This window comes from Peromyscus maniculatus, chromosome 5 (genome assembly GCF_049852395.1).
Source record: "Peromyscus maniculatus bairdii isolate BWxNUB_F1_BW_parent chromosome 5, HU_Pman_BW_mat_3.1, whole genome shotgun sequence".
Lineage (NCBI taxonomy): Eukaryota > Metazoa > Chordata > Mammalia > Rodentia > Cricetidae > Peromyscus > Peromyscus maniculatus.
The window spans coordinates 19,371,818-19,384,650 of record NC_134856.1 but is presented as its reverse complement, the minus strand read 5'-3'; the positions used below and the strand labels follow the sequence as shown (position 1 = coordinate 19,384,650).

General features: G+C 40.2%; 2 protein-coding genes across 7 annotated transcripts in view; one reads left to right on the top strand and one right to left on the bottom strand.

Moving 5' to 3' along the window:
- The window catches only part of Phkb (phosphorylase kinase regulatory subunit beta), a 205,845-nt gene extending 193,626 nt beyond the window's left edge, over positions 1 to 12,219 (top strand). For all 6 annotated transcript variants that reach the window (XM_042277369.2, XM_042277370.2, XM_076571769.1 and 3 more), the window contains 3 exons: positions 7,613 to 7,720; positions 9,728 to 9,868; positions 10,495 to 12,219. In XM_042277369.2, the coding sequence (XP_042133303.1) occupies positions 7,613 to 7,720; positions 9,728 to 9,868; positions 10,495 to 10,632 (387 nt within the window). In that variant the 3' untranslated portion in view covers positions 10,633 to 12,219. The remainder of the gene's footprint in view (positions 1 to 7,612; positions 7,721 to 9,727; positions 9,869 to 10,494) is intronic.
- Positions 1 to 12,833, bottom strand: part of Abcc12 (ATP binding cassette subfamily C member 12) — a 993,341-nt gene that overhangs the window by 466,697 nt on the left and 513,811 nt on the right. The window lies entirely within an intron of this gene.

The following is a 12,833-nucleotide window of genomic DNA, read 5'->3' as shown; positions in this document are numbered from 1 at the left end:
CTCATTATGGAAGCTGCAGTGTGACACAGTGAGTCACACCGTGTACCCTTTTGTCCATGTATCTTTACTTGCAAGTGTTCATTGCAAAGAGTCCTTGGTCTGGTTGGAGGCCTCTGGTTTCTGTTACACTATTGATGCTGGGCCCTCACTGGAACTCCTCTTGGTTATCCTGCTGTTGCCCTGTGTTGTGGAGGTCTGTAGGTCAGGTCCATTCACGTGCTCCAGCAGATCACAGATGGGGTGGATGTTGGGGTGGGCCAATCCATAACCCTGGCTCTGGGCCTGGGTAGTTGCTGGGTTGGTCAGCCTCCCAGCTCTCCCTTGTCCTCACCACTAGGGCGAATTCTCTTGCATTGCCTTGACTAGTTCACCCTTTGCAGTGATCAGCAAGGGTTGGGGCCAGTCCCCCTGTTTTCATGTGCCCAGGGTCAGATCTCCCACACCTACACCTTCAGGCCCAGTTCTACTGTGCTATTGCCCAGGCTTAGTGTAGGGGCCACTCTCCCAGGGCTAGTTCTCCTACTCTTATGACCTCAGGGCCAGCTCTCCCACCTGCCTCAGACATTGACTGGGAGGGGGGGCATCTCTCCACCAACCATGCCACCACATGACAGATGAGTAATGGGGACAGCTCTTCCATGCTCACAACTTCAGGGCTGGCTCACCCACACCTCCACCATTGTCTCTATCGTGTTACCCAGGTGAGGTGCAGGGCCTGCTCTCCTGAGTGTTGCAGTTGATGGTGGGCAGGTCAGCCTGCTTTCTTACATAACTCAAGACCACCAGACTAGGGGTGGCACAACCCACCATGAGCTGAGCCCTCCCACATCGATTATTAATCAGGAAAATGCCCCTATGGACATGCCTACTGGCCAATCTGATAGAGGCAATTTCTCAGTTAATGTTCCCTCTTCCCAGATTACCCTGACTTGTGCGGAACTGACTGAAACTAATTTGCACATTATGTTAGCTTTACTTCAAGTAGTGCTATCTCTTTACTGCTAAGTGGTGGGCCAGTGTTGGGGCCTCACAAACATAAAACATGCACTGAAAAGCAGAAGTAGATCCAGCCTCCCAATACAGAATGGCCTTACAATGTGTGGATTGGGGAAGCACTGCTGAGACATAGCACTGGGCTGAGATGCACAGTCTTTCAGGTTCCTTGTGGTGTGACTTATTGATGGTGTTGATGAACCGCTCACTCCTCTGTGCATGGATGATTTTCTTGATTGTATGAAATGGCCTGCTTCTTTGATGTGATATCATTTATTTAGTCCTGGTATTTAATTCATTCTCCTTATACAGAAGCAGAAATACAGTACTATATCTGCTTCTAGTATTGAAACTTTAACCACATTAATTTTGAGATAGCTCTTTATATGAAAAAAAATAGTCTCAGATATACCCATATGTATATATGTGTCAATAAACTTTGTTCTTATTCATTTCCCTCCTCCACTGCCCTCTTCCATGCTCCCTGCTCCCTCTGGCTAATCCCCTTCCTTCTCCCAGATAGTCCCTTCTGCTTTTATGTCACATGTAATCTGTACACCTTCTCTTTCCCTACTTGATTAAAATCTTTCTCCCCTTCATGATCCACTTTCCAGTCTCATTATGTATGTGTGTACATAATGTATACACACACACATGCACACGCACATGCACATGCACATGCACGCACGCACGCACGCACACACACGCACACACAGTATAGTTCACCTGGTTTCATGTATAAGAGGAACCATGAGGTCTGTCCAAGTCAGCCTTACATCTCTTAACATAATGAGTTCTGGTTTGATCCATTTTCCTGCAACTGTCATGGTTTCATTTTATGTGTCTTTTTTGTTTTGTTTTAAGTATTTTTTAGGTTAATATACAAAGTAATGAGTTTTATCACAGTATCTTCAGGCATGTGTTGTCATACTTTGTTCTTAGTCCTCTCCTCAACTAAGCTCCCCTGTACACCCCCTACCCCCTCAAAGTTGGTTCCCTTTCTTCCCACCTTCTGCTTTCTTATTACATGTATTCTATTACCATCTCTACTTCCCCATCCCTTAAGATCTCTTTCTCCCCTCTCATGATCCACTTTTTACTTTTGTGGCACATGCACACTCATACACACACACACACACACACACACACACACACACACACACTTTTAAATCTAGGTTCTCGATATGAAAGAAATCTATTCAGAATTTGTCTTTCTGAGTCTAGCTTAACAAAACCTTTTCTAGTTTTATCAATTTTGCTGCAAATGTTATAACAATTTTCTTATTTTTGTTGTATCTTTATCTAGCATTGCTATGAGGGCAGTGCTAGCTTCCTAGAATGAATTTGAAAGTAAGAAAAATGTATTGTATGAAATGGTTTGTGAAGCATTGGCATTAGGTCTTATTTAAAGGTTTGGGAGAATTTGATGGTGAATCCATCCATTCCTGCACTTTTCATTGGGGGCTTTACTGCTTCAGTCTCATTGATTGTTACAGACCTGAGCTTTTCTAGGTAGTGCTCTTTTAGTCTCCTTTAATTTCTGCCCTGCTCTGTATTATTTATTGCCATCTATTGCTTTGGGATTCAGAATGTTCCTTTTTTCTAAGACATTGTGGTACATCATTAGGTTATTTATTTTAAATCTTTTGTTTATTTTAAACTTATTTTTAGCTATTCATATTATATTAGTCCGGTTTCTCTAGAGTAACAACTTATAGACTATGTGTGTGTCAGGGTTGGGGATTTAGCTCAGTGGTAGAGCGCTTGCTAGAGGCCCTGGATTCGATCCTCAGCTCCAAAAAAAAAAAGAATATGTGTGTGTGTGAATGTATGTATGTATGTATGTATGTATGTGTGTATGTATGTATGTATGTGTGTGTATGTATGTGTGTGTGAATGTATGTATGTGTTTGTGTGTATGTATGTATGTGTGTATGTATGTATGTATGTGTGTGTGTATGTGTGTGTGTGAATGTATGTATGTATGTGTGTGTATGTATGTATGTGTGTGTAAATATATGTATGTATATATGTATGTGTGTATGTATGTGTGTATGTGTGTATGTATGTATGTGTATGTGTGTATGTATGTATGTGTGTGTGTGAATGTATGTATGTGTGTGTATGTGTGTATGTGTGTGTGTGAATGTATGTATGTGTGTGTATGTATGTATGTATGTGTGTATGTATGTGTGTGTGAATGTATGTATGTGTGTATGTATGTATGTGTGTATGTATGTATGTATGTGTGTATGTATGTGTGTATGTGTGTATGTGTGTATGTATGTGTGTATGTATGTATATATGTATGTGTGTATATATGTATGTGTGTATGTATGTGTGTATGTATGTATATATGTATGTGTGTGTATATGTGTATGTATGTGTGTATGTGTGTATGTATGTATGTATGTAATGGGGATTTATTAGAATGACTTACAGGCAGCAGTATAGTTAACCCAACAATGGCTGACTGTGAATGGAAAGTTCAAAAATCCAGTAGTTGTTCAGTCTACAAGGCTGCATGTCTCAGCTGGTCTTCAGCATATGCTGGAATCCTGAAGAAGTAGGCTCTAATGCCAGTGAAGGAATAGGTTTGCTAGCAAGGTGAAAGCAAGCAGGCAAAGAGCAAAAGCTTCTTCCTTCCATGTCCTTATAGGCTTCCAGCAGCAGGTGTAGGCCATATTAGAGGTATGTCTTCCTGCTCAAGACCTAGATTAAAGACATGGGTCTTCCCCAGCCTATATACCTCCATCTTTATCAAACCCTAAAAAGGAATAACAGTAAGCAAAAGATCAATCATAAAAAACATTAGCTCAAGGTGTAGCCTATGAGATGGGAAATAATAGGCTACATTTTCTTAATTAAAACATTCACATTATCCTTTATGAAATGTAAAGGACTAAGGAGGATTCAGTAGTAAATTAAGAATAGAGAGCTTAATTGAATAGAGCAATGAAGTATGCATACACTGCCCATCACCATCCTCAAATTAGACATATGTTCCCTGATTTATAATCACTCATCAGCCTATGAGAGGAGACAAGTTGGAACAAGGCAAGCATCCTGGAAAGTGTGCTTGGAATAATAACAGCGTAGCTTCCCTTACAAAAGCATCTGGTCTACACCCAGAAGAATCCATAACCATTGAACATGTAGAACTAACCCTAGCCCCAACAAACATAAATTAAAATACCTACTTATATAAATTAAAGCATTGAAATAAATAGAAGTATTAGGAAAGAAACTCACTTTTAGGAATTATAGAAATAGTACCATAAGGGAAAGATGGAAGACAAATTTAAAGTACTTCAAGACTGGGCATTAAAGGCATGTCTTTCCTAGCTTGAAAAATCTGGATTAAAGGCCTGTGTGGTGAGTATGTGCACATGAGTGCAGGTGCCCATAGAGACCAGAGGTGTCAGATTGCCCTTGGAGCTGCCTGTGAGCCACCTGACATGGTGCTGGAAGTAGAACTCAGTTCCTCTGGAAGAACAGTATATGTTCTTAACCACTGAGCCATCCCTCCAGCCCCTCCCCCTTTAATGTAAGCTATCATATAACCTTTCTTTTTTAGAACTGCCTTAGCTATATCTCAAAGGTTCTGGTAAGTTGTACTTTCTTTTTCATTTGATTCTAGAAATTTGTAATTTTCTCCTTGATTTCTTCAGTGACCATCTGGTTATTCACATGTTGTTCATTCTCTACATGTTTATGCAATTTCTATAGTTTTTCTCACTGTTGATTTCTAGTTTTATTGCAGTTTGGTCTGATAAGACATGAGAAATTATTTTTATTCTTTTGTATTTGCTAAGACTTGATTTGTGGCCTAGAATATGATCTATTTTTTTAAAAAAGTTCCGTAAGCTGCTGAGAAAACTATGTATTCTGTCTCTGTTGGGTGGAGTGTTCTGACATAGCTGTATTTGTTCTCTGTTATGGTTTAATTCTGTCTTGGTTTTGTTTCCTGCTGCTCTGATAAAATACCCTGACAAAAGCAACTTAATGGAGAGAAGTGTATCTGACTCACAGTTCCAGATGGTGGCCGTCGTTGGTGGGCAGACAAGTAGCAGGGACTTGAAGCAGATAATCATGTTCTGTCCATAGTCAAGAGCAGAGAGCATGATGAGTCAGTGTGTGCACGCTGGTATTCAGTTCTCTTTTCCATTTCATAGACATTCCAGGATCCGTAGTCCAGGGAATGGTGTTACCCACAGTGGACAAGTCTTCCCATTAGTCAAGATCATCACCCACAGACATGCCTGTAGGCTGACTTAATCTAGAAAGTCCTTCATTGAGACTCCCAGGTGGTCCTGGATTATGTCAGACTGACAACTAAAACTAGCTATCATGAACTCTGAAGTCCCTTGCACTACTTATCTAAAGATGAGAGCTGAGTGCTGAAGTTACCTGCTATTATATTAGGACTTGTGTTACCTTTTGTGTCTGTTTGTATTTATTTATGGAATTGGAATTTGGTGCATATATATTTACAACTGTTACAGTTTTGTGGTGTATTGTCCTCTATATTAGTATTACTGTAATGACCTTATCTCCTCTGATTTTGATTTGAGTCTAATTTATCAGCTATCATAATAGTTACATCAGCCCACTTCTCACCTAATAGATTGACTTCCATTCATTGACTCTGAGTTTGTGAGTATCTTTACCAGTGAGGTGTGTTTCTTGGGGACAACAAATAATTAGGTCTAATCATCCATTTTAAAACCAATCATCTATCCAGTTTGTGTCTCTTTATTGGCAAGTTGAGACTATTTACATTGAAGGTTATTATTTATAGATGTTTACTAATTCTTGTAATTGTGTTTTCTAGTTGGTAATACTGAGTTAGACATGATCAGCTCTTTCTTAGTGCTTGTTTATTTATCTATTCCTTCCATGAAAGTAATTCTTTACTGGGGTGTTATGATTGTGACTGCCCTTCACCAGATCACATAGAGGCAAAGTCTATCTGTCGATCTTACCCCTACTTCAAGAAAGGTACTTTATTATTCCCGTGCAATTCAGGATGAGGAATTCCAAAACAGTGGAATGATTTTCCCCAGGGTCCCACACTCAGTAAGTAACTGACACTTGATGGGTTGGCTTCTAAGCCTTTTCTCTTTACCTCTCTGCTCTACTCTCAGTCCTTTTAGAAGAGTGGAAAATAAGGCAAGCTTGATGTCTCTTCTCTATGATTAACTATCATCAGTGCCTAGGAGAGAGGCTGCCTTTCTAATAAAATATATTAAGAAGTTAATATGAAATCAAAAAAGAGTCTTTCCTTCCTCCTATGAGCACACTAAGCCTATTGTTAGACATCTAAGCACTCATAGTAGCCACCTGTCTAGGCAGCCAAGCTTCAGGTTTCCAGGTCAGGTAGTACTTGTAACAATACGTTGGAGTCTGCTGACTGTGGAATACAATAGTTGTACTGAATATAGGACTGAGGCATATCACAGCAGACTGAACAATTTTCTGTTACCTATGTCAAGAAGAAGGACTTCCTCAGTCCTGATCTAGGTAACAAATGGGGTCCTTTTTTTTTTTTTTTTTAAACTATGGCTAAGTTCCCTGTAAAACCACTGAGATAAAGCAAATGGGCCCTGTCCTCCCTATATCTCTTGGATAATTCCATTGACCTTCTCTGCTTTCTGGCTCACAAGTCCAACATTAGGACTCTCCTCTCTGTCCTTGAGGACTCTCTCTATTATATTTACTTTGCTCATCACCAAGTACCTGGCCCAAAGCAACAAAGGGAGAATGGGTCTATTGTAGCTCATGGTTCAGAGGAGTGCAGTCCGCCATGGCAGGGCAAGGGGGACAGTGAGAACAGTTAGGTTCAAGGTGGTGACTGAGAAGCAGAAAGTGGGGAATACCAGTGCATAATAGGCTTTTCCCCTTTTAGTCAGACTCTAGCTCCTGCTGCCTACATTTAGGCTGGGTTTCCCTAACTCAGTCAAAAGTGTGCCTCATTAATGCTCTGTGTGCTTCTTAATCCAATCAGGTGGACAGTCACAGTTGGCCACCATGCTCTCCATGCTCTGATGTGGGTGGGACTAGGTGTCCTCCATGAATAAAAGATGGTTGATTTGTTCTAAACAAAAGGCAAAGGGAAATTTTCTTTTAGTTTTGCCTCCTTTTTCTGTTTCCTGCAATTTCTGCACACTATTTTTTGCTTATTTGTAGCATTTTTCTGCTGGAAGCTTGGAATAAACAACAGAAATGATACAAATTCAATAGCAATGACTTACATCCTGAAGTCCAACACCCATAATGTCTCATGTTAATTCTGAATGCAATATGTACTCTATTCATAGTCTCAGTTTTTATCTGTTACTTTTATTTATGGAATGGATTTTTAATACAGTTCTTTCCCCTAAAATTATTAACATAATGAAGATGACTACTAAAAGTGGGAGGCTTAATTTATCACAATAGTCGGCTGTCTGGCTTCAGTAGTTTGACATATATAAAACTTAGTCACAGGGGTGAAAATACTCTCTCCAGTTTTATAGAAACTGGAAAGATTATTGATTAGAAAATGAAATTTCTCTATTAAATGGTACACAGAGGATAACATTCAGCATGTTAATGTGGAAGTTTTTTTCTTTTTCAGCAACCAACCTTGTCCGATATGACTATGTATGAGATGAATTTTTCTCTCCTTGTTGAAGACATGTTGGGAAATATTGACCAGCCAAAGTACAGACAGATCATTGTAGAGGTTTGTATTTAAAAAAAAAAAATGTAGATCATTGAAGGCTTGCTTTCTGTCTGCTCACTAAAAACTAACATAGGAAAACTACTCTCTCCCCCTGACACCAAGAACTCTGTCCATCACCTGTCAGCTCCTCCAAAAGAGTCATCAAAAAGACAGACATCCTTGACCTGGATCAAGTACTGTGTCCTATGGTTCAAGTACCTTAAACTGCCTTAGGTGGAAAAACCAAACTGACCACTCACCCAGCTGCACTCATCCCCTGCAGCCAGTGCATCAACAGTGCCGTAACAGCAGAGGGGGAGATCATTTCTTTCCATTTAGTTTTTAGTTTTTAGTTTTTCCTCCGTATAGGAATAATGCACTACTATTGTAGAATGTTGCAACAATTCAGAGAATTGTGGAGAGCAAGAGATCATTGCTGCTAGTGTTTTGAAGGCCATTTTTCCAAACATCTGCCTCTGAAGAGAAGACATTGTGTAGAGTACTGAAGTACATGCAGCTGTGCACATGCATCCACTCACTTGCCCTCTCCGCCATAAAACACTGTATGATGAGTTCCTGGAATGGAGAATTTATTACATGGCCAATCCTCCCACTGCCTCTTTCTCGGGCAGTGTCTCTGTCATGTTATATTCTTGCAAGTAAGTCATATGTCTCATTGACATAGAAGCAGTCAGTAAATATTAAAGTAGATTTGGTCCCTGCTTAGCCCATTACTTCTGGAGCTGCTGTCAAACCTGAGTGACATTCAGTCTCCTCTCTGAAGGCTGGGGATATGGAATAGGACTGTCCAGTCATTCAGAGGGCAGGTAGGAGGACTGATGCAAAGATCGGGGTCCAGAAAGGCAGGCTTGGGAGGATACCCTCATTGTGCAGTGTCCTTAGCTTTTCATGTCCAGTGTCCAGGGTGGATTGTGGACTTAGAGCTTCTTCTTGTTGAGCTCTGATGACCTTGGTACCTTTCCTCTGGCTGAAGAAATTTCCCTTAGAACTGCAGCACAAGTCCATATTCTCTGTCTAAAGCCTGCCCCACCCATGGGTCTGCCACATTGTAACCGCTGGAATTTACTGTAGTGTCTTCAGGTTCTGCCTTGTAGCATTTAGATAAGATACACCCGTAAGATTCCTAAATTTAGATCTAAAAAGTCTGTTTCCTGGTTAGTGTACAAAGCTTAAGGTTCATCAGAAGGTCCTTACCAATTACCACAAACATGGCTACAGTCTGTACATGGACCTTTGCTGTCTAAACTAGGCATTATAAGCCAGTTGTGGTGTCTCAGACCTTTAATCCTAGCACTTGGGAGGCAGAGGCAGGTGGATCTCTGTGACTTCCAGGCTAGCCTGGTCTACACAGTGAGTTCCAGGATAGCCAGAACTATGTAAAGAGACTTTCTCTCAAAAAAACCTGAAAATTAAAAACTAATAATAATGAGCATTATAGGAGCTTGGAAAGATGGCTCAGTGGTTAAGAACACTTGCTGCTTTTCCAGAGGACTCAAGTTTGGCCTCCAGCATCCACATCAAGTAGCTCATATTTGCCTATAACTCTAGCTCCAGGGGATCCAGTGCCCTCTTATCTTCTGGTCTCTGTGGGCACTGCACTCACATACACACACACACACACACACACACACACACACACACACACACTTACACTTGATCAAAAATAAACTCTTAAAATGTGCATTATTACTTTTGGGGATAAATTATGGAACAACCAAATAGGTTGATGAAGGCAAGCTCTTGACCAACTGAGCTTTCTCTCCATCCCCAAAATGCCATCTTCCAAAAACTAGCAATGACTAAAAAGATCTCCCTGTGGCTACAGGGATACTGTGATAAACATGCATGTTCCAAATAGAACACGTGCTGCCAGTTTTCAGTTAGCATTCTATCCATCGGTGCTTCTTAATATACAGAGCACTGCCCATCAGATCCAGTGATGAAACCCTGTGCAGACTGTGTCACCCGTGGTTCATGTCAGTGGCTTTCCATATCTATCTCTTCTAGTTATTAATGGTCGTGTCCATTGTGCTGGAAAGAAACCCTGAACTAGAATTCCAAGACAAAGTGGATCTAGACAGACTGGTCAAAGAAGCATTTCATGAGTTCCAAAAAGATGAGAGTCGGCTAAAAGAAACAGAAAAACAAGTAAGTGGAGAGGACAGCGTTCTGCAGAGGGTTTCATTGTCTTGGCTGTTGAAATGGTCTCTGATCTTATCATTTCATGCCCCAAACAGATTTACAGACTACAAAATTAGAATGCTTGAGAGGCAGTCAGACTTACTTGAGGAATTAATATTTCTTTTTAGCTAATTACTAGTCGATTGAGCGATGAAGTTCTGACAAAAGAAGAAAAAGAAATCCAAGATGAGATAATTTTTTTATATGGCTGACAATTAAAATGTGTTTTGCCAGGGAGGATCCACTGATTGCAGAAGGTTGTAAAATAAATTCAGAGGGAGATGGGAGTGTAGAACGGCCATCACTGGGGCTGTGTACTGTCTAATGCAATCCCTTCTGGCTCTCTGTTTAACATTGTATGCTCATCTGTGAAAGGGTTCCCCAAGTAAATAAAAATTACTGGCAAAGAGAAGGCTGCTAAAAATGTCTGCTTTTGTTTTATATGCTGAGAAGATGCCTCGGGAAAATGAAAGCGGAGTTCGGGAAACTCATAATTTCCATGAGGAAATCTTTTTGCAAATTTATTTCCCTCTTAGGCAGCTGCTGATTTCACCTGTCAGTTCCAAAGACTTGTTTGCTCTCTTCCTTTGTAGGATGATATGACCTCCTTCTACAACACGCCCCCACTGGGAACACGGGGCACCTGCAGCTATCTCACGAAGGTTGTGATGAACTTGCTGCTGGAAGGAGAAGTCAAGCCAAGCAATGGGGACTCGTGTCTGGTTAGCTAGCGAGGGGGTGTGGAAGCGTAGGTGACAGCCTTCCAGCTGTGCCTTTTGTGGTGAAGCTAATCCAGGCAGCCAATAATGGGTGAACCGATGTGTTTGTGAGGTAGATATTGTGTTCCGTTTGCCATTATTCGACCTTTGCATGTCAGCGGCAGCTGAATGGTAAGCAGTGATTGGAATCAAGTGAAACCCCAGTTTCCATGATTTGTGCCAGCTGCTGTAATCTTCACCGAACCACAGAAATAATTTGTGAATTGAAAATTCACTACTGCATGTTTTGTGATCAAATATTTCATCAAAATTCTGCTTCTTTAGACTGAATTTTTCACCTTCCGGCTATTAAAACAAACTTGCCAACTGGTGATGAGTGGGACTTACGGGCATTGTGAGGGTGGTGAGGGTTGTGCCTCTGTCATACTAAAAGAGCAAGATGCACAATGCAGATCAAAAAAAGCAAAGTTAGCCCCTGATGCTTAACTTCAGAAGCTGCATTACTAATAATGCTGTACAAAACTCTTAGTTTTTACCTTCTAAACATGGCTATGATATTTTAAGTAGTTAAATTTAAGACTATTAATCTTGTAAAAGCAAAGTTGAAGTCAAAAAATTCTGTTTCTGAACTAACAAATGTATCTGGAAACATTCTTTGTTCAAGTTCACAATATTGAACTTAATAATCGTAAATGTTTTCATTTAATTGGTTTGGACATCGAATTTGCTTCCAAATTTACCTAAGCAAGTAGATTAAATATTTAAATCTTAGCAATGTATTTCCTTCCTTGATGTTACAATGTGGCCCATTTGCTTGGGCTCTGATCCCATCCAGCAAGCATCATTTTTCTGACCAATCTTACTGAGTTTCACCTAAGAAGTCAGATTTGTTACATAAAATATGTAGCCCAAGTTAGAATCTGAAAGATTAAGAAGGGACAAGTGGTTTTTCCAGGTTACAAGTCAATTGATACCAAGTCAACTGATGTGTGAACACCTGAAGAAAGGCAGCCCAACACAGCTCCAGCCAGATCAAGGTATGGCTGGTTCCTAGACCATGTGTGGGACATTGTGTGTCAGTCAGCAAAGCTGGTAATAATGATACAACCCAGCCTTGCAAACTAGACAAAGAAGAGAAATCTATTACCTGATTCCGTGTGTGAAGAGAAGTCATTTACAAAACTTAAGGCAGAAAAACATAGTCCTGAAGCCCATGGAGACAGTCAGTTCTGATGGCTGGTGGGTAGGGAGGAGAAATTAAAGAATGACAGAGGAATAACCCTTGAAATATTTAATACTTGTTAAAAATTCAGAAGAAAGTAAACATGTGTATCCTTAAGAATTAAATTTTTTGATTAGCTGAGCAAAGTTGCAAGAAAACTGCTGTCTTAGTTGAAATAGACATCACTTGCAAATCTGTTTTCTGAATGAGCAGTCAGCTTCCTGTTACATATGCAAAGTTTTGACATTTTCTTCTGCTCTTGAAAGTGTTCAAAATCGGCAACTATGTATCAACTTTTTAAATTATGAAATGCAAAATTTATTGTTCTGCAAGATATTTTTGGATGATCAATAAATCTTGATGTTCCTCTATCAGAAGCGATGTCTGCTTTCTAATTAGAAAAGCAAAATAATCCTAAGAATCAGAACTCAGAACTCATGAAATTGAGAAGTCCCATTTGATCTACAGAGCCCACATGTTTTAACAGCTGCACTAGAGGCTGACTGAAATATTAGCATGTGTATTCAGGCATGACAAGCTCTAAACCTGATTTAAAGCTGCTCTGTCACACTGGCAGATTCTCTGTGTTAAGTTTATTGTACAATCAACGTCTGTTGGAAACTCCTGACTGCATATCAAATCCAACTGCATTTCCAGAGCATTGTTAGAAGCATGATGTTCTCCAGACTTCCTTCCGTTTTATTTAAGGCTTAAAAATGATATTTCAGCCTTTAAAAATCAAAATATGAGATCATCTTGATGTCATCTTCGATAAGCTTGCAATGCTTTATGGGTACCAATAAACATTTGTTGAATATCTGAATACATTCAACTTTTCACCCAAATCCTAAAGACTATATTTGGGTGCACTGCTAAGCCCTTCGTAAACACGAATATTAAATAGATGCCACATTAAAGTCTAAGAGGCAGCACAGTGTGGTAACAGCCCTAGCAGTGGAGAGGCTGGAAGCAGCATAGTAGCACACAGCCA